At 43.7% G+C, this 20663-nt stretch overlaps 1 protein-coding gene across 1 annotated transcript in view; it reads right to left on the bottom strand.

Moving 5' to 3' along the window:
* Positions 1–20663, bottom strand: part of LGR6 (leucine rich repeat containing G protein-coupled receptor 6) — a 162776-nt gene that overhangs the window by 56236 nt on the left and 85877 nt on the right. Inside the window, exon 5 of the mRNA XM_085307702.1 lies at positions 773–988. Coding sequence (XP_085163828.1) covers positions 773–988 — 216 coding nt within the window. The remainder of the gene's footprint in view (positions 1–772; positions 989–20663) is intronic.

Below are 20663 nucleotides of genomic sequence, written 5' to 3' on the forward strand. Positions count from 1 at the left end.
CCATGGTGAAAAATGTAGATGTATCCCATCCAGACCAGGTGACTCCTGAGAGCAGCAGCATTCTCTGCATTGCTCTGAACAGTGTCAGTAAAGTGTTTGTAATGCAAACTGGACAATAACATGCACCAAAGGGTTTGTGATCATTGTAAAGACTCCATAGCTGATCAGTATGCATAATGCAGTCATGCATGTAAGCACACACAGGCATGGACAAGGTGTTGAGATGAGACCTTTTGTTCAACATCAAAGTTGCTCAAAAAGTCTGCCTGGTATGTTTTCCAAGAAAAAAATATTACTTTCTGAACTGAATGAAAATTGTTGCAATTTTTTTCCCATGTAGATAGAAATTCCTGCAGTTTAAAAATGGAAGCAGAAAGGAAATAGAAATGATAAACATTTTCTGCTTGAATTTTATGGGAAAAAATATGCACTTTACTTTCAGATACTGACTTTCTTATGCAAAGTATTTTTTTGAAAAATGTTGGGGAGCTTTTTTACTACTCAGTGAAAAATGGGGAAGCCATGAAGAAATTTGAAAGAGAATTTTAGCATTTCATATGAAATGATGGAAATTCTTTGAGTCTCTTGAATAAAACCTCTGGCTGCCACCCCTGGAGGAAACAGCTATTTCTCATGAGCAAGAGCAAGGCTTTCCCTGTGATCTCTGACTTTCCCAGGAGAGAAGGACACCACTTGCTCAGACCTGGTCAGCACATTGTCCCAGCTGGAAGATGCCGCGACTTTGATGGAGTAACAAGTGGAGAAGGCTTACAGCACCACGAGGCTGCTGAGGTTCTGGAAGGCGTAATCGGGAATGTGCCAGATCTGGTTGAGAGCCAGGGTCATGGCCTGCAGTGCTGGCAGGTGGTTCAGAGCTTGGACAGGGATCTCCGTCAGGGCATTATCATCCAGCCACAGGTGACGTAAGGAAAGCAGCCCCTCAAAGCTCTTCTCAGGCACCACAGAGATAAGGTTTGCATCCAGGCGTCTGAGTGGGAAAGAAACAGGGTGGGGATAAGTGAGAGACTGATCTAGCATTTATTTCTGTGCCCACAGTGTTATGTAAAGGGAGTTTTGGTGCTGAGGTGGGATGGACTGATGACCAGGAAGATTGAGGTAGTCTGTAAATAGAGACAAGCATAAGAAAGTCTCAGTGCAAGGCTCCTGCCTGTGCTCACAGAGGATGTTTGACCTGCTAAGGCAGCACTAAGGATGGTTCGTTTTACATGGCCCATTTATTGCTGTCAGAGTTGCCAGCTCTTTAAACAAAGTGTCCAGGCTAAGTCCCTTCATGGGGACCCACCAAATGGCTATTAACCAGCTGTGGCTTGCAGGCACCCCACTTAAAAGTGAGGATCGAAACTACATTTCCTGGGACTGGACTTGCCGTGGATCTGCCTGAAACTTACAGGGCAAGTGTTGTGCACTATGTCTCCGACTTGTGCAAACAGTGCTCTGTCCTGGGGACTCCACAGCTCACTCAGACCTACTGCTGCAGGATATGCAGGAAACCCAGACAATATTGGCAAAGTCTCATTCCAGAGGAAAAGGATTTGCCTGGAAATTTGAGATAATATGAAAGCCCTGCTTGAGGTCCTGCATTAGAGCCAAACATTTAGAGCTACCTACAAAAGTATGAGGTGCAGGAAACACGGAGAGCAAGTCAGACCATATGTCATAACACAGGAAATAAGTCTGCACTCTCTGTGTTGCACATGTTCAAGCCTTTCCTTCTCCTTAATTTGCCAATTACCTTTTTTTTTTTTAATCATCATGGAAACCTTAAGGCAGTTGAAAAGCAGAAATTTAATTTAGTTGGAAACTTTATTTTTCAAGATGTATGTTTGTTCCAAATCAGAATGAGAAGCCAAAAAAAAAAATAAACTTATTATGAAACAAAAAAGTTCAAAAACCAGGTTTGGGAATCATCTCTCTTAAAGATATCTTGTTCCAACAGTGGTGAGCAGGATTTAATGTGTTACCTGTAGATTTTAAAATCAAGCTATTAGAGGAAAACACTTCAAATTTGGGAGAAGTATCAGGAACCAATTATATCAAGGAGAAAGAAAATTCAGATTTCAATTTATKGCCAACAGAGCTTGTTGTTTTTCCAAACAGTCTAAAAGAAAACTCTTGGAATTCAAACTGCAAAGAGAAAGCACTTTTTCTCTGATGAAAGCATTAGAAAAGGAAGTTAGCAACTCTTAGGGTCTCCTTGAATCAAAGATCCTCCATAAACAGCATATAGTATAGAAATTAGCATTTTTTAACTATAGAAATTAATATTTTTGGCAAAAGTTGAACACTGGAACAGAGCCCAAGACAGTCCTCCCTCCCCACCCCAGCCAGCAGTTATCCAAAAGAGCACAGAGAACATTCATAGATCACAAACCAACACTCTGTAATGAACTTCAAATCTGTAGCAGGAAACCAAAAGCTTCACTGCCATGTGCTGTGGAGCAGGAAATATCTCAAGTACAAGCTGTAGTTTAGGTCTCTGCAGTGAGGTGAGGATGGTATTTGCTAGGTGAAATTCTTAAGTGTTTCTAGGAAATGGACCTTTTTTTACACTACAGAAAAAGAAATTTCCTGTGCTGAGCTCTGACCTGAACAGACATTCTTCCCTTACCCCGAATCTGGAAATATGTACCTGGTCAGAAGTGTAGTTGAGCCTTTCTTAGACTTCCCTTGGACAACTGACATTTAAATGCAATGTTGTAATGTGCAAGTCTTAACATAATCATCTCAATTAACTGCAATGATAATTCCAAAGTCGATTAAATAACAATGTCAGTCCTCTCATTTTACCACATTAATGATTTTTTTCACAGGTTACAATACATTTGCATTGCTGTGAAACAGCATTTCCATTTGCAAGGCTGTTTGACTGAAAGTTTTTCAGTCAGCTCTAATGACTCTTTTATAGATAACAGGAATGAATCACACTCAAGTTTCAGTATCATTGCCATAGCATTTGCTTCTTTGTCCAGAAGGCTAACACAAGAAAGTGTGTATTTTTGTCTTGAATAAAATGGCCTTGTTGCAAACTGCCTCAATTTATCTCCTGTCACCAAGACTACAGACAAATCAGAGAACAATTTCTTGCATCCTCTTGAGAAAGCAAATCTAAAGAATAAAGAGCAGAAGAGCAAATCCTGCAGCAGCTCAGGATAAGACTGAAAAATGTAGCTGAAAAGTTCTGTCAAAATGCTTTGGGATAAACAAGAACTTTTTGACCAAAATTAAAACTTGTGTGGGGAACATTAATATTGGCTTTATTTTTCCATTCTTTTTTCAGCATAAGAGTCTTGTTAGTTTTTGGCATCATTATTTGTTATTCAGAAAAAAAGAATACTGCTTACTTTTCACGGAGACGTGCTTTCATCCAAATCTCTATATATTTACTGAAAATTGTTTTAAGATGAATGTTCTGTTTTATGTTTAATTAAAGAACAGACAATGAAAATAGCCACTGAGAATAATTATCATTTTTTAAAACCAAATTAAGTTTTCAGAAATGGAAATGCTAAAACAGAAGTAAAGCCTGGGGAACAAGGCTGAGTTGTTCGTGATAAGGATTGTTTATAGTAAGAAAGTGAGATGGCCCCTGGACTGTTTTGCTTCATATCCCACTTTGGTCATGAGTTTTTGGGCAAAGCCACAGGCACAAGACACAGGGGAATTTGTCTTCTATGTCATGGTGCCCCAGGTGTTAGGGAAACAGTTAATGCAGCTGGATTTTCTCCACAGCTATTTAATGTACGCTCAGGGCAGGCCCTTTTTATGTCTGTGGCCCTTTAGGTATCAGAGAAGTGGCAATGAGGTAGGATGGAAAACTAGTGGATTTGTTTGAAGTACTTGGTGTTAGGTTATGAGGTAAAAAACTCATTTCCGAAATAATGAAGGAGCACAGAGAGACAATGACAGGTGGGGGAACCTGAACTACATCCTGCTCCAGCTTCTCCCAGGCCCAGAAGAGTGTTGAACCAGTCAAGGGTTCATCTCCACAAGCACAGAGAGCACAGAAACATGACAGTAGTAGGGAACAAAAATTACCTACTCAGAGGACACCTTGTATGGGCTCCTCTCAGGGCTGTTCCAGGAGAGCATTTTGCCCATGGATTGGATATGAAAATCAGCAAGATTAGGCAAATGGAGTAGCCCTTCCAAGCAGCTTTCAGACAGAGTGGGGGTTACTGCCTAGGGCTCTTGGGCACATTGCTGGATGCAGGGGAAAAGCATATGGGATTGTGCAAGACTTATGGGATTTTTAAGGGAGGAATCAAAGGTGTAGAAAGTGAGGAATCTAGGTGATCTGGGGAGGAAAAAACATAGGAAAATAAAAGGATATGGGGATAAAAAGGGGCTGGTCATATGTAAACGGGGCTGCTCAGTATGCTTGTCTGGTCATACTCTGCCCCTGATCAGTGCAGTCTGTCCTGTTTTCTTATTAAATTCCTTTCTAACTGTCCTGGATAAGGAACTCTCTATTCTGTATGCATGTATGTGTGGGGGTCTGAGTACAAGCAACATGTGTCAGACCATCGGACAGAGGGCTGATGTGTCTGCGGTTCCAGCAAATGGAGCAAGTGAGGGTCTGCAAGAGTGTGTGTGATTGCCAGTGAACAGGAAGCCAGACTAGCCAGCAAGTTGGTGAAGTGACCTGGGAGTCAGATATGTGCATGTGTCCCTAAGGGCGAGACCACAGAGGTTGTTGGTTACTGGGGTAACCAGGGGATTCCTGGCAGACTGTCAGGGAAACTGTGAGGTCTGAATGTCAACCGAGACCCAAATTTGTGTGTGTGTTTGTGTGTGTGTGTGTGTGTCTAGAGCTGAGACACCTGGAAGAGTAAGGATGCAGAATCACCTACTGAATGCACTGTGTGTCCAAGGCCATCTGTGTGTGTGTGCGTGAGTACCTGGAGTGGGGTTTCAGGCCTCAGTGTCTCATATATCTCGGTGCCAACAGCTAGGGAGACTGGCAATCCAAAGGCCAGCTATTGAGTGGTCTGAGTGTCTAAGCCCAGCTGCTGGAGGACTCCACATCATACAAATGTATTTGTGTATATCCCCTAACGGACCTTCCTCCTGATCAGCCAGAAAGAGGAACAGGATAAGGTGTCTGAGTGAGTGCTGAGAGTATCTGTCCACATTGATCTATGTAAGCCATGCATACATGCACAAATATATGTATGTTGTGTATGTGYATTGGTGTGGATACTTACTGGGATTACATGCTCAACTTTGCTACTGGTTGGACTTAGGTGCATGGAGCTGTGGCAGCCTTCCCCTGTGAGGCAACTGTGTTTGGCCTCTTTACCTATCGCTCAGATACCTGCCTACCTCTGTGGATCTGTATGTTTAGCACAGGGACAATAATTGTGATTTGTCTGAGGAGTCTGTAAATGCTCCTGAATGGGGAGAAGCTTTGAACATGCTGCGGATCCAAGAACATTAGAGCCAGGCTGGAGCATGTCTGTCTCCACTCTGTGTGTCTCTGTCTTCTTGTCAACAAGAGGTCACTTCTGTATAACTAAAATAAACCACAAGTCTTCTATCTCTTCACCTTCTTGGTGGGTGGCTGATGAAATCTAGGCATGTTGTGATGGATGTGGCTGCTGCCCATGTGAGACACTCACATGGCAGTATGCTCAGGGAGGGAAGGGAAAGTGCTTGCTAAGCTCCAGCCACATAATCACTGGGTTAATCTGCTTCAGCTTGTGGAAATCAGACCTCAGCCAGATTCCTTGATGGAGTAAAAAGGAGACATTTTGCTGGTTGCAGGGAGCTCAACAAGGGCCTGAAGAAAGTCAGTAAACAGTGGCCTATTTGGAACATAGTACACCAGACAGTACTCCTATTTGGAGCTACTGAAGTTAAAATAAGGGACATGGAAGTGTCCAGTTAAAGATGTTTTACGTGTAGCATTATGGGCAGGATTTTTTTATGTCCCTTTGTAACATCAACACTTGAATAGAGAACAAACTAAGTGATRATTATGCTCCTGGTAGGAAAAGGTCTTCAAATTGTTTAGTTGCTCCTCAGGGAGTTGCTAGATCTTTCTGGAATAGGTACATTCTTTCTAATAAAAGCTGTGCATATGGGGGTTGCTAATTGCTATGGCCTTCAGACAGCTCTTGACTCTGTTCTGGAAGGAGAGAAGCTGAAGTTCTTGGCACAGACTTTTTAGTAATTATATCAATTATACTAAACAAAAACCAACCCAACAGTTCTCTCCTTTCTTCAGTGTGTGACTCTGGCTCTGTAAGTGTTTTGTGTTATGATTTATACCTTAGATAATTGGGCCGATTAGTGGGTAAATGGGACAGCACAGGCTGAGGCTGGCTCCTCACCTTCCACAGAGATGTTTTAATCTTCATTTCACCAAATCACTCACTCAGTTTTTCTTGCAAGCATTAACCCATTTGTGGCTAACAGAGTCCTCTTCATAGAGCTGCCTGATGGCTTGGAAGCGGGACATTGTCTCATGTCTGCTATAGAGTCTGCTATAGAGCAGTGCTGTAAGTCTATGGGACTTACAGCCCCACAGTGAATGAGACACTCAGTAGTTCCCAGACCTAGATACCTACACAGATAAGATTTCCAAGCTCAGCCAAACATCAAGGCACTACAGAGATCTATCTCACTAGCTGCAGGTGAAGAGAGTTGATTTTAGGAGGGACTTTCAAGAATGAAGGCACATGAAAATCACCAGCTACTTGAAGGTCTTGGCTTTTGGCTTTAGATCTGCATCTATTGCTGGTGATTATGGGGCATTTATATAACTCAAATATGAGACTTAGTTAAAAACAAAATAAGTCCAAAAAAGTGCCCAGAATCACCTCAAATTTTGCTCTATTTGCTGCTTTAAGGACCACAGCGCTGTGAGGAGAGGGGACTGCCCGAGAACTTTGAAAGTGCCTTGGCTTTTGGTATAAGTCTAGCAACTGTTAGGAGTGGGAAAAGGGAAACCTGTCCTTGGGCAGGACAGTATCAGGTAGCCTGCTTGTAGGTACAGGGTTAAGAGGCCAGCATAGTGCAGGATCACAGCTGACTCTGATTCATCTGGGCTTTGAAGAGCCACTTCATTGCTTTGTGTGTTGTCTGTGTTTGAGAAAGGCCTGAGGAGGAATTGCCTGCCCCTTTGCCAAGAATAGTCCAGAGAGGATGCTGAGAGCAAAAACAATCTAAGTAGGTTGGAAAGTCCTTTTCTATGAGAATAGGCCAACAGTGGGAGATTCCACCTTCCCAGTGTGCAGAAGAGAAACCAATGTAATCAGTGCAGCCACTTCTGTGCAGTTGCCAATGCAGCAAGTATGTCATGAGGCACATATGCATTCTGACAGTTCTCACTCTACTTTGAGATTGTTTGTTTCCTGTGCATCGGTCCCATCAGTTTCTGTAATGTGTCTTATTCCAAGAACTACTTCCAGAGTGCTTTCAGAGGATGTAGGACTGTGTTTCCTAGACATCTGTAAGCACACACATCCTGCTGTCTGTAACACGACTGGTAGTCAGTGTGCCGGAGTGGATAACCAGAAGAACTCTCTCTGTTCCTTAGCAGATGTGATACAAATCTCAGACTATCATGAGCAGAAGCCACTTTTCCCAGCTCTTTCCAKGTCTTTCTAACTGTGAGCATATATAGAGAGGGTAGCAGCAAGGAAACCAACACAATGACATGCTGTCAGGAGATATTCTGATTTTTGCTGCTATTTCTTCTTCCTTGCATGGAGAATGAGCTTATAATGGTGGATTATTTGGATTCTTTATAAAAACTGTGCACAGTAACCAGTCTGAAGTATAGACTCTATGATGTTCCCCGACATCTCACAGGCCAGTCACAGCAGGGCACTGGGGCCTCAGACCCCAATCCATCTTCCCAGAATCTGTGTAATATATTGAGCTGTTATTTTCCTTGGTAAAGTTGGAGAAAATGCACCACCAGAGATCACAGGCAGTGTTGGGTAGCACTCGATTGGATTTTCTCCAGCCAGATTGTGGAGACCTGTGTTTTCCCTTGTGTCAGCAGCAGAATATAGGGCATGAAGAAAAGACGCTCAGGAGAGAGAGTTGCTGCCCTTAAAGCAATGAGGATGGACACAGCAGCAGTTGGAGGAAGAGTTGGATTCCCCACTTCCCCCTGAATCCACCTTTTCCCAGAGGAGTGAGAGCTTGCTTTCTTTCTGGCCCCAGTGTGTATGTGTGACTGCTGAACAGAGCTGATCTCACCAGAAATGTCTAATTGGTGCCTTCAGGCAATCGTGTCTCTCTTCCTGTCTGAGTTTATCTTGAAAGGCTCCATTGAGATACCTCCTATCCCATAATAGGATATAAGTTCCTTGTAGTAACATAAGAAGGAATGATGTCACTGCAGCTAAACTTCTCCGATAACTTACTAATGACTGGGGCCAACACCTCAGCTCTGTTTTCAGACAAAACTTCCAGACACAGTGCCTGAGTTAGTACCTGGCTTGTGAACTCCCAGGGAATTCTCAGCACAAGAAATTGAAGGTAAAATAAGGGAGACTGACTCCATAGCTGTGCAAAACACACTGTTCAAAGATATTCAGTGCTTCCAGACTGTCTCCCCCTTCTACCACTCCCCCATAAGACAGCTCCCTGGGTGTGTGATAGTGCAAGCATTCAGCTGTCTCCTGTGCCGGTATCTGATGAGGCCTGGACACACAAAAGCATGGGTTTCTGGGTCTCTGAGCATTCCAGAGTAACCTTGCTGGGGAGCAAGGGCTTCTTCCATCAACTAGTATTGAATGGGATAGTAGAAAGGCAATCAGGGACAGTGCTAGCCTGGAAACTGGGCCACCTGAGTTCAAAGTGTCTTTCATGACCTTGTGATCATATGATGCTACCTTGTTGCTTGGCACCACTGAAGAAGAGTCTGGCCTCCCTTAAGAAATTTGTATACGTTGATAAGATCCCCTCCCTCAGCCTTCTCTTCTGCAGGCTGAACAAGCCCAGCTCTTTCAGCTTTTCCTCAGAAGAGAGATGCTTTAGGCCCTTAATCTCAGGGCCTTCTTAGCAGCTCTTTGCTGCACTCACTCCAGTAGCTCCATACCTCTCTTATACTGGGAAGCTCAAAACTTGGTGCAGTATTCCAGGTGTGGCCTCCCCAATGCTAAGTAGAGGGGAAGGATCACCTCCCTCAACCTGCTGGCCATGCCCCTCCTGATGCAATTGATAATACCATTGGCCTTTTGTACCATGAAGGCACATTGCTTGCTCATGATCCATTGAATTCCATGAAGTTATGAAAGGTGCAGAGAATTAAAGATGAGAGCAGATTCAGGGCCATGATTGTGTCTTACAAAGATACTTGGTGCCAGTTTAAAAATATTGTTCATATTTACTTGCCTTGCTATCGCTAATTTATCTGGATCTTTTCTATATTTCATCAGGAGAGCTTACGAGGTCAATGCGTGTAACATCTGACATCCATTTTATTTTTGCACCGATATATCTACTGTATGTAACATCTGGGACATATCTTCCCTGCTATGTGGTTATATCTACTGTATGTAACATCTGGGACCCATTGTCCATCTTCTGTATTGAGTCATCACTGGGGAAATATAACATGCCCTAGATACTTATGTGTGTAAGTGAGTAAATTAAGGTTCATGAGTCCCCATAACAAAGGTCAACGTAAAACATATTGGAACTTTCTGTATGACTCATACCCAAGAGAGTGTATATGTGGAGTGTGGATGTGAGCTGTAATTATTATTTCTTTAGTGTCTGCAATGTTCTAGGCACTGGTAGATCAGTCAAGAAGGCTTATGGCTTTTCCTGAAAGCTATTACAGTCTGAGCTAGAAGCTGACAGTGCTTATGAGAAGTATATTCAAATGGAATTAAATTTCTGAGTTTGTCAAGGTTTCCTTCGAAGGATGGTGGCTTGTTGAAAGGTGGATACTACAGTTACTGAAATGTGGGCAGYGCAAGCTGGAGCAATACAGATAAGGAGCCACTGATGTCAGCCTAATGTAGTTAATCTCTTGAATATTTATCCAAATGGAGCTCCAGGTTGCCATACTAGATTGCTAACAGTCATGCTTTTATATCATTTCGGAGGTGACTACAGTTCATGATGGTTATAGCAATAGGTATTTGTACTGTTTTAAGAAGGCCTAATCACAAACTTAATTGGGGGGGGGAGAGAGGAAAGAGTTAGAAAGTGAATTCTCAAGAGAAGACTTGAGATAGGGAAATACCAACAGAATTGAAAGATGAATGTGATGGTACAACTCAAGATTTAAGTGAGCTAAATAGTCTGTTCTCTATGCTTTCCAGGGCAGAATCTCAAACACTGTCAAGAGATGTAACTAGTTTTTAAAATACTATCTATACAGGTAAGGCACCCAGGGCAGTCACGAGTAGTTTCTGTAACTACTGACACCATACTGGGTCGCAGATAGCAATTTTGCCAGGCGTCTATTTTTAGTGTTATTTGTCAGTTTTGCCACATAATGGAAAAAGTTATAGTGACTGAGTTTTGCTAAACTTTGAGTTGTTAGCCTGATAAACAACATGACATTTTTCCTGGGAGATAAGGTCAGAGATTATTTTAGAGCAGACACAAGCATGGTCCATTTGGACGTTTCCTTTACATGCACTTCACAACATCTCATTTCTCAGAGCCAGGGCTTAATGCATGAAGGACTAATGAAGGTGGGAATGCATTGGGTCACAGCAATCTTAAGCTGGTCTTGTATACTGAGGTTCCTTTTTTCTGTCATATCTGGTCTGCTATTGCCAAACTATTGTGGCCAGTCTTAATGGCAATCACAACTCTGTTAATGACAGTTCAGACTTATCATGCACTGAATGAAGTGGAGAAAAGAACTAACGAGTGGCATGTTGGATGACAGTCTGTGGCATATGGAAACAGAAAAATCTGTTCTACTCAGAGTCTATGGTAGAAAGCAGTGACTCATTTGAATTTGGCTTATCATTTCTTAAATAAATTACGAGATGTGGCCATAGAGCGAGAGAGTCCCAGTCCCTTCCAGGGCYGTCAGTCCATCTCAAATCAAACAAAGGAAGCACACCTGTAACATTTCCTTACTACCTATGCGCTGGCTCAACTACACAAGCTACAGGGGCCACCTTGCCCTTTTCAGATGAATCTCAGATTGTGCACAGTAGGTCTGGGAGGAATGATCATAACATGTGGAGGAAGACAGTCTTCTGCTTCCATATGAGTAACAAGAAGTACTAACAGTCAGACTTTAGCAAGGACTCACCACACCACAGCTACATCATTGGCCAAGGTACATTCAAATGTATTTGATATGTCTGACTGCAGTGTACACTTGACCTTCGAGTCTTGAGTTTACCATCTGTGGTAGACATTTGCTCAACAGCTCCTCCTAGACTTTCTTCATTATAGAAATACCATTGAGCACTTAAATGCTAAAATGGAGACCAAATGTCTCCCGAAAACAAAACCCATGCCTACTTAGTTGTGTTCTTCTCCAAAGCTAGCTGCTGAAAAGAGCTGACTTGAGGGACAAGAGAGGACTTCAGAGGTGGGACAAGGAGGTTTTGAGGAGCCACTGACCTCTGGAGTGGAATGAACTTCTTTAGCTCACTACCTGCTCTATGATACTTGCCCTTGGTTCTCATTTTCTACTAGAGTCCTCCTTTCTTCTTGAAAGTGGTCTATCACACAAATTCAAAGACCCGCACTCTCAGCAGCAGAGATCATCAAGAAAGTACTCAAGACTGATTTGTTTCACTTTATCTTGTGATTCTCAGTTAAGAACTATCTGATTGCTCCTCCTTGATCTCTTTTCCATCGTACTCCAAAAAGCCTGTGGCTGATAAATCATGTTACAGAACTGAGTTGGTCTTGCCACAAGACAACTTCTATGCCAACAGGTTGCGAGTCACCATTATGTTATACTAATTTTGTAGATTCCTATTTTCTCCATAATTTTTATCCTGTGAACATCCAACGGAAATAACACATTTTTAAAACCTTATTGCATCACATATGATTTATAGAGAATAATATTGCTGTTAACAGTGAACTGTCAAATCTCACATAGATCAAAGATCTGAAAGAAGGAATTTGACAAAGATCTTCAGGCCGTGCTGATTCCAAAGTGATTTTTCTTCCATCTGTCATAAGAATTTATATGCTTCTGAGAGTCTAATCCGGTGGGAAGAGCTTTTCTCTTTGTCTACATCAAAGACTCCATGTTTGAAAATTGCTATAAATCATTCTTTGCATTTTTTTCTCCAGCCATATAGTATAAAAATAATTACCTGCCTTGAGGGGCAAGGGCTGAAGGAGACTTTAATGCATAAAACGCCAAAAGGTCTCTGTTCAAGATACCAGAGAAGTGGCACATCAATGAGTAGAACTAGATTATTTTAGTAAGAGGTAAAATTAACCTGTGTGCATGGAGTGCCCATGGCAGGTTGATTTAGTGCTGAGAGATTATGAGCAAAGTGAAGTCAGATGGAGTCAGACCAGAATGTCAGAGGAAAAGATATTTGTAGAAAACATGGAAATACTTGCAATATTTTTAAGAACAATGTATATGGCACAGTTTGTCTTGTCACATTGTATCCCATCAGCATATGAAGGCATTGATACCTTCTGCAGAACAGATGTAAAGAGAATGGACATTGCTGTCACATAAGCACATGAAATGGGAAGATGATGTTAGCAGGACCAACAGAGACAGCACTGGAGTCTTCCTCTGGGAGGCCAAGGCTGACTTCATAGAATCACAGAATCACAGAATACCTGAGGTTGGAGAAGATCTCTGGAGATCATCTAGTCCAGCCTCCCCGCTCAAGCAGCGTCACCTAGAGTGCGTTCCCCAGAACCCTATCCAGATGGCTTTTGAATACCTCCAAGGATAGGAATTCCACAGCCTCTCTGAGGAACCTGTCCCAGTATTCAAACATCCTAACAGTAAAGAAGTTTTTCCTTATGTTCACACAGAACTTCCTGTACACAAACAGGGGTTTGTGTCCCCTGTTTCTTGTCCTGTTGCTTGGCACCACTGAAGAAGAGTCTGGCCTCCCTTAAGAAATTTGTATACATTGATAAGATCCCCTCCCTTGGTTTTCTCTTCTGCAAGCTCTTTCAGCTTTTCCTCAGAAGGGAGATTCTCCAGTCCCCTAATCATCTTCGTAGCCCTACATTGGACTCTCTCCAGTAGTTACATGTCCCTCTTGTACTGGGGAGCCCAGAACTGGTCACAGTACTTCAGATGAAGCCTCCCCAGTGCTAAGTAGAGGGGAAGGATCACCTCCCTCGACCTGAGAGGGCCCCATTGGCCTTCTTGCCTACAAGGGCACATTGCTGGCTCATGGTTAACTTGTTTTCCACAAGCACTCCCAGGTCCTTCTCTGCAGAACTGCTTTTCAATAAGTCAGCTCTCAACCTGTACTAGTGCATGTGGTTACTCCTCCATAAGTGCTGGACATTGCACTTGCCTTTGTTGATCTTTATGAGGTTCCTCTTTGCCCTGCTCTCCAGCCTGAGGTCCCTCTGAATGGCAGCACAGCCTTCTGATGTATTAGCCACTCCTCCCAGTTTAGTATCATTAGCAAACCTGCCGAAGGTGCTTTCTGTCCCATCTTCAAGGTCATTGATGAAAAGGTTGAACAAGACTGGACCCAGTATTGGCCCCTGAGGGACACCACTAGCCACAGGACTCCAACTAGACCCTGTGGTGCTGATCACATCCTTCTGAGCTCTCCCTTTCAGCCAATTCTCAATCCATCTTATTGTCCACTCATCTAAACCACACCTCCTGAGATTACCTCTGAGGATGTCGTGGGAGACAGTGTCAAAAGCCTTGCTGAAGTTGAGGCATATAATGTCCACTGCTCTCCCCTCATCTACCCAGCCAGGCATTCCATTGTAGAAGGCTATCAGATTGGTTAAGCATAATTTTCCCTTGGTGAATCCATGCTGACTATTCCTAATCACCTTCTTTTCCTCCACATGCTTAGAGACATCACCCCAGACGAACTGTTCCATCACCTTTCCAGGGGTGGAGGTGAATCTGACGAACTGTTCCATCACCTTTCCAGGGGTGGAGGTGAATCTGACTGGCCTGCAGTTTCTCCAGTTTCTGGAGACTGGAGTGATATTGGCTTTCTTCCAGTCCTCAGGCACCTCTCCTGTTCTCCATGGCCTTTCAAAGATGATGGAGAGTGGCCTAGCAATATCATCTGCCAGCTCTCTCAGCACTTGTGGTCCATCGGGGTCCATGGATTGGTGGGTGTCAAGTTTGCCTAAGCCTAAATGATCTCTCACCTTATCCTCCTCAGCCAAAGGAAAGTCTTCCTTTCTCCAGACTTTCTCCCTTGTCTCCAGGCTCAGGGATTCTTGACGGTTGCCCTTAGCAGTGAAGACTGAAGCAAAGTAGGAATTCAGTAATTCTGCCTTCTCTGTACCCTTCGTCACCAKGACTCCCACTCCATTCAGCAGTGAGCCCGCTTTTGCTACTAATATGTTTGAAGAAGTACTTCTTATTGTCCTTGACATCCCTTACCAGATTTAATTCCAAATGGGCCTTAGCCTTCCTCATCGCATCCCTGGATACTCTGACAAAGTTCCTATATTCCCCTCAAGCAAGGGGGATTCCACATTCTTACACATTCTGTGTACTTTCCTCTTCTGTCTGAGTTTGGCCAGGAGCTTTTTGCTCATCCCTGCAGATCTGCCCTCTTTGCTTGACTTCTTACTCATAGGGATGCACTGATCTTGAGCTTGGAGGAAGTGATGCTTGAATATTAACCATCTCTCCTGGACCCCCATTTCTTCTAGGGCCCTAAACCATGGGATTCCTCCAAGTAGGCCCTGAAGAGGCCAACATTTGCTCTCCTGAAGTTCAGGGTTGTGATGCTACTTATTGCCCTGCTTCCTCCACACAGGATCCTGAACTTCACCATCTTTACCATCTCATGATCACTGCAGCCAAGGCTGCCACCAACTCTCACATCTCCAATCAGCCCTTCTTTATTTGTTAGTACAAAGTCCAGTAGCACACCTCCACTTGTTGGCTCCTCCACCACCTGTGTCAAGAAGTTATCGTCAATGCTCTACAAGAACCCCCTGGGCTRTTTGTGCCTAACTGTGTTGTCTTTCCAGCAGATATCAGGCTGATTGAAGTCCCCTATGAGAACCAGGGCCTGYGATTGTTAGGCTATTTCCAGCTGCCTGTGCAAGACCTCATTGACTTCCTTTTCCTAATCAGGTGACCTGTAGTAAATACCCATGACAGTATCACCAATGCTAGCCTCTGACACAGCTGATGCAGTGACTCCAACAGCTACAGGGGAATGTGGTCTGAGGCATGTCATGACCATACCTGAGGAAGCATACACTATTAGGACATCTTTAGGATTCACTCTTCATGAAAGGAAGTGCTACTGCTGCTGTTGGGGAGAGGGAACATGGCAGGGCCAGGATGAGGGATGACTGAGAAATAATAAAGACTTGGAGAGCAGAAGATGAGGTGAATGAAATGGTGGAGTCTGTCTAAAAGTGCTTGAGAACAAATTTCCAAGCCTCATGTTGGGCCAGAGCTAAGCTGTGCCACAACTRGTCTCTGTACTTGCAAATGCAAGGGTGAGGCAGGGCATGGGCTCTGTATGCTTGAGACTGCCAGGAGCAGTGACAACTGGGGGGAAATCTTACAGTCAAGGCTGGTCCAAAGCTATGGCTGTTGCTGACCACTTGGACTGGGCAGCAATATCTGAAAATGGCTTTCCTGGTCTGAATGGGGCYTGAGGAACTTTAGCCAAGATGCCAGGTTTCCAGTTTCATCTTATCACAAAGTTTAGCATTGATGGACTATGATTCACATGTCGTCTCTCCTCTGGAACAAGGTTATCAGGTGTTCAGATGTTTCTGGAGAGTCTCTGAGAATGCAGATAAGGGCTACAGCCACAGTAAACTCTCTGATCCATGTGCCATGCTTCAGGTGGTGAGGACTTAATGAGGCTTAACCTTGACACATGAGTGGATACTATAGCTAGGAGCTGTCTCAGCTACTCCATGTCTCTTTTGAGCTGTGTGCACTTTTCTTGCTGTGAACAGAGGGGAACAGGCATTACTGTGAGTGATTCATCTCCAAAGGTAGGTGTTTGAATCTGGAGGTGAATTTTGCCCCCAAAGCATGTATTTCTATCTCTTGACAAAAGGGTATTGCTTAGATACATTGCATAGTGATGACCTATGAAGCAACACAAGCAGATGAAGACTCCCACAGTGTTGGTGTTTCATGGAGGGGTTAGATGACTTTATGTAGATTAGCATCTCTGTGCCAGCTTGTCCATACTCTGGCCCCTAGCTGCTTGGGGTGTCCATAAGGCTGGGGGAAGCAACAAGCTTCTCTGAGAGGATAGATGAGCTACCATAGGGGAAGAGATAATGAGTGGATTGCTCTGTGCAGCAGGGACAAATGTGACTCCTGGGAGTTGTGCTTGTGCTTATGCTGCTTTGTCTCCCTGCTTCAGTCAACCTGCTACTGTACTAGTGATGCCCAAAGTCTCCTGTGATCCCAGCACTTCAGAATGTCTGAAACCTGGAGAAATGCATACAGTTCTGGGATTCATGACTATAGGCCAGAAATCAGATCACCGTGCTGAAAACGCATCTGGTATTGCCTGCCAGTAGCTTTTGAAACTGCACTGGGCTGCTTAAAAATCTTCTCCTGAGAACCCATGAACTCAAAATCAGATGAGAGAAACTACCATAGAGCAACCCACACTGGAAAATCTCTAACACCCTTCTGGCTAGCCTAGTCCTCCTTCCTTGCCTATGTGCTGTAGGCAACATCTACTCCAGCTGAGCTAGCCACGTGCTAAGCACCTTCCTGAAGTGCTGATCTGTGAGAAACTCCAGAAGGAGCCAGTTGTTCTCATCACTTTCCATGAGTATTTGAGAAAGAAAAACCAAATTTATCTTGATCTTTTAATCCATCAGGGTTCTTTTCTCTTTGCTTTCTCTACCTCTGCAAACCTGGTAATTATAATTTATAGCACCTACTCACTTTGAAATACCTTGGACTCCTTTTGCCTGGCAAAGGAACAGACACAGTGCCCATCTGCTTTAGGTAAGTGCTCACAAACCACAAAGTCGTTAATTGGACTGACACACGACTCTTCCAGAGTACACATGGTATGCTGTTACTGCACCTATAAACTACTGGTAACCAGATACTCTACCACGGGATCACAATTGGATCAGAGCATTACGTAAGGCCTTGGCACCCCTTCCAGGGTTCATAGCATTGCCATCAGATGTACATGTTCTCTCTAATCTTCCTCATTGTGCTTCCCAGCATGCTTCCCAGAAATGCAAGTCTGTCTGGGAAACATCTCCCTAACACATGGTAGGAGGCTCAGTTTCTAGGGCTTTGTGTTCTCTTATTTTTAAATCCAAATACCTCTTTGTAATCATCTAGTAATCTCTGCTGAAGTCTCCTACCTGATACCTTGGACTCCATGGAGTGACACATCTGTATTCTGTGGCTGATATAGAGCAGGGCAGGCCTGACTCTAGTCCCACAGGCATGGCTGCAGCTTCAGAGGAGCTAAGATGGAGGGTGTTTGTGAAGGTATATCTGATATGGATGAGGAGACTGGTTTATCTGATATGGTGGGAGACTACTCCTGGGGAGAGAGAACTGTGGAGAAGACTGGGATCTCACGGCTGTAGAGGAAGAAATCAACAAGAAGAGATGACAGTGGGAGATAAAGGCAGACAACCTGTAGGAGAAAGAGAGAAATAAGGCTTCACTAAGAGAAAGTAGATCAGAATATCTTTGGGCAAGTGTTGCTTTACCACAGAAACAGATGGTTACTGATGCTGGACAGGGCAGGAGGTGTGCTGGGCAGGAGGTGATGCTATTTCTACTTTCTCTGACATGAAGTTTTGACATTCGCCTACTCAGACTGGCTTGTATCCATGGGGTAGACTGGACCATAAATGCCTTCAGTTAGGAATTGTTCAGCCCCTGTACTGGGTGTCTCATGATGGGAGGAGGGGTGGCCCAGACCACTCACAGTCCCTGGTGAGTGATACCTGATAATACACTGTGTGTAAAACACAGCGGCCGCTGAGCTTCAGGTCAGCACATGAAGTGATGGAGAATGAGTCTTATAGACCTACAAATGCTGTTGGCATAGATTTATCTTGAACGGCTGGAACACTTCTACCCAGTTTGCCAGTCTTCTCAGCATTTGTGCTAGAGTTTGCAGGAGGAAGCCCTGCTGCTCTGAAGCATTATTTGCCAAAACCAGAGAGTACCTGGATTAGTAAAGGTATAGGGGGGAGAAGGAGGGCAATGTGAATGTCTCCCGGCAGAGCATTCACAGAGGAACCTCCTGACCTTCCCATCTGACATCAACTTGCCTGAAATCTAAAGTCATTTTTTTTCCCTACCATCCGTTCTGTGAACATGGATGGGCAGCTTTGAGAAGGTTCCTTGCATAAGGACAGAACCTCATTTTTGCTGGACCAGGAGAGAAGGGGAGAGGGCAGTGTTCAGTCACAAGACACACAGTCATTGGAGACCCAAGCTGACTTTGCATCAGAAGATACAACGTGATCTCATTCATTCTATCAGGGAATAGCCACTCTGTCACGATTTGAGATCCAGTTCAACACTAAAGCTACTTTCTGGCTAGGCTCAAGAGGACTATAGGGTAGACACTGTGGCATATACTCCACTGCAACCTTTTCTAGCCTTCTGCCTAGAAGTAAACTTCCAGTCCACTTGCTCCTGATACTCACTGAGGGAGTGCAGTGTGAGCATGGTCTCTTTGTGGTATCTGGCCAGTGTTCCTCCTTCCTTGTTTATAGTCTTCTAGAGACCAGACCCAGGATGTGTTAACTTGAGCTTCTTCTTTCTCTTCCCAGAGGCATAGTCGTTTGTTCAGGCTGCCACCATAAATGGCTGTGTAGGAAGGAACATAGGGCACAAGTACAATCCAAGAGGGTTCCAATGTGGAGGAAGCTGTCCTGGGGCCAAGACACTTTGGAAAGTCATGTTCATATCCTGACTGCCACAGGCTTTCTGATCATCCTGGGCTCCTACTTTTCTTACAACTTCTCCTAAACTCCTACTTCCCTGTTCGATACTCCCCATAAAATAAAGGAGGAATAACTTTTCTTCTGTTCACTAATGTTAACTTTTATTGGGGTTTCTTTCTGGCTGGATTTTCCTCTCCTTGAGTGTATATGTATGAGTCAGTCCCCTACTTTTAGAGTCTCTGAAACTAGCTACCAACTTTGCAGTTGGTACCATAGCCTCGCAGCATGGATCTCACAGAACTCGAGGAGTGACAGGTTGGCCTGTCACCTTGCAGTCTCGCCAAGCAAGCGAAGGGATTTCTCTACAGGTATGAACACGCCTCACGCCTGGTCTCCTATCTGGGATCGTAGCAATGCAGAAAAGGGACACAACAGTTCAATTCCTAGTGCTACTGAGGTTTGGGTGAGTATATCCTATCTCAGTGGACATCCCATCTGAACACTCAACATGCAAGAAAGCAGCTGTCTTTGGAGACAACAGTTTATCTTAATCATTATTTTTTTACTTTCTTGTTGTAAAGACTCCACTGACACATTGGGCTTTTGCTATGTTTCAGCTCTAACTCAGTGCTGCACAGGTAGTAAATGCCAAACTCCCTCAGTCCCACAGGGGTTTAAAGCATTCCCCTCTGTCCCCCTTGTTCAGCCACTTAGTCTCTGGAATTGTCCATCAGTTGCACTGATACAGGTAAGCTGATGACGGTTACTCTGAACTTCTACTTAGTTTGGCTGCTTCTGTTTTAGACCTGAGAAAAGGCTTGTGTATCCAGAAACCTGCCTGTTTTTCTTCTACTATGTCAGGTTGTCCGTAAGAGATACATACTTTCTCTTCAAATCCTACCTGAATCCTAGAATGACAAACATRGACATCAAATGCAAATATCTTAAAGAGCAAGAAAATAACCTGCACACAATCTTTTTCTGCCTAGTAGAGCTGTTTGTTCCTCCCTACTCTTGTTGACACCGATTTTTACCCCCCTCTTCAGCTTACTATGTGTTGCCAACTTACAAGGCAAATAGTTAATATTCCATGAAATGCCATGCAAGTCTAGTAACTCATGAACTGTCATGATGTGCCATAAAGCCATTTCCTATTCTGAATGGAAAAAAAACCTAGTCTCTGGGCAACAGGAATACACTAGGTCTCAGATAGCCTAACCAGTAATGCTCGGAAACTGCACAGTGGTGACCTATGGGTGTTCCAGGCTGGTTAAATTTTTGGCAATGAATACACAAGTCTCATAAACTTATGGAAAATGACTCAGATACTTGAAAAAGAAGAAAAAAAAATCTCTAATACAGAATTGTATTAGAAGATCTTGGCCTGTGGTTAGTTAACGCATTCAGAGAAGTCATGGCAACATAGGTAAAATCCAAGCAGAGCAACTTTGTTCTACATCTGCCTTAAGACACATTAACAGTCCTTACTAAGCCACTTACCCATTTCAAATCAGGTCTTATTTATCTTAATGGAATATTTCCCTACTGGAATGGAGTGAAAAAGAAAAAATGACTACCGAAGAGCATTTCTACTTTAAAATTGAGCTAGAAGGAGAATTGCAAGATTCCAC

The sequence above is a fragment of the Rhea americana genome, unplaced genomic scaffold (assembly GCF_003343005.1).
Source record: "Rhea americana isolate MKP2758 unplaced genomic scaffold, rheAme1 scaffold_261, whole genome shotgun sequence".
NCBI classification, from domain to species: Eukaryota; Metazoa; Chordata; class Aves; order Rheiformes; family Rheidae; genus Rhea; species Rhea americana.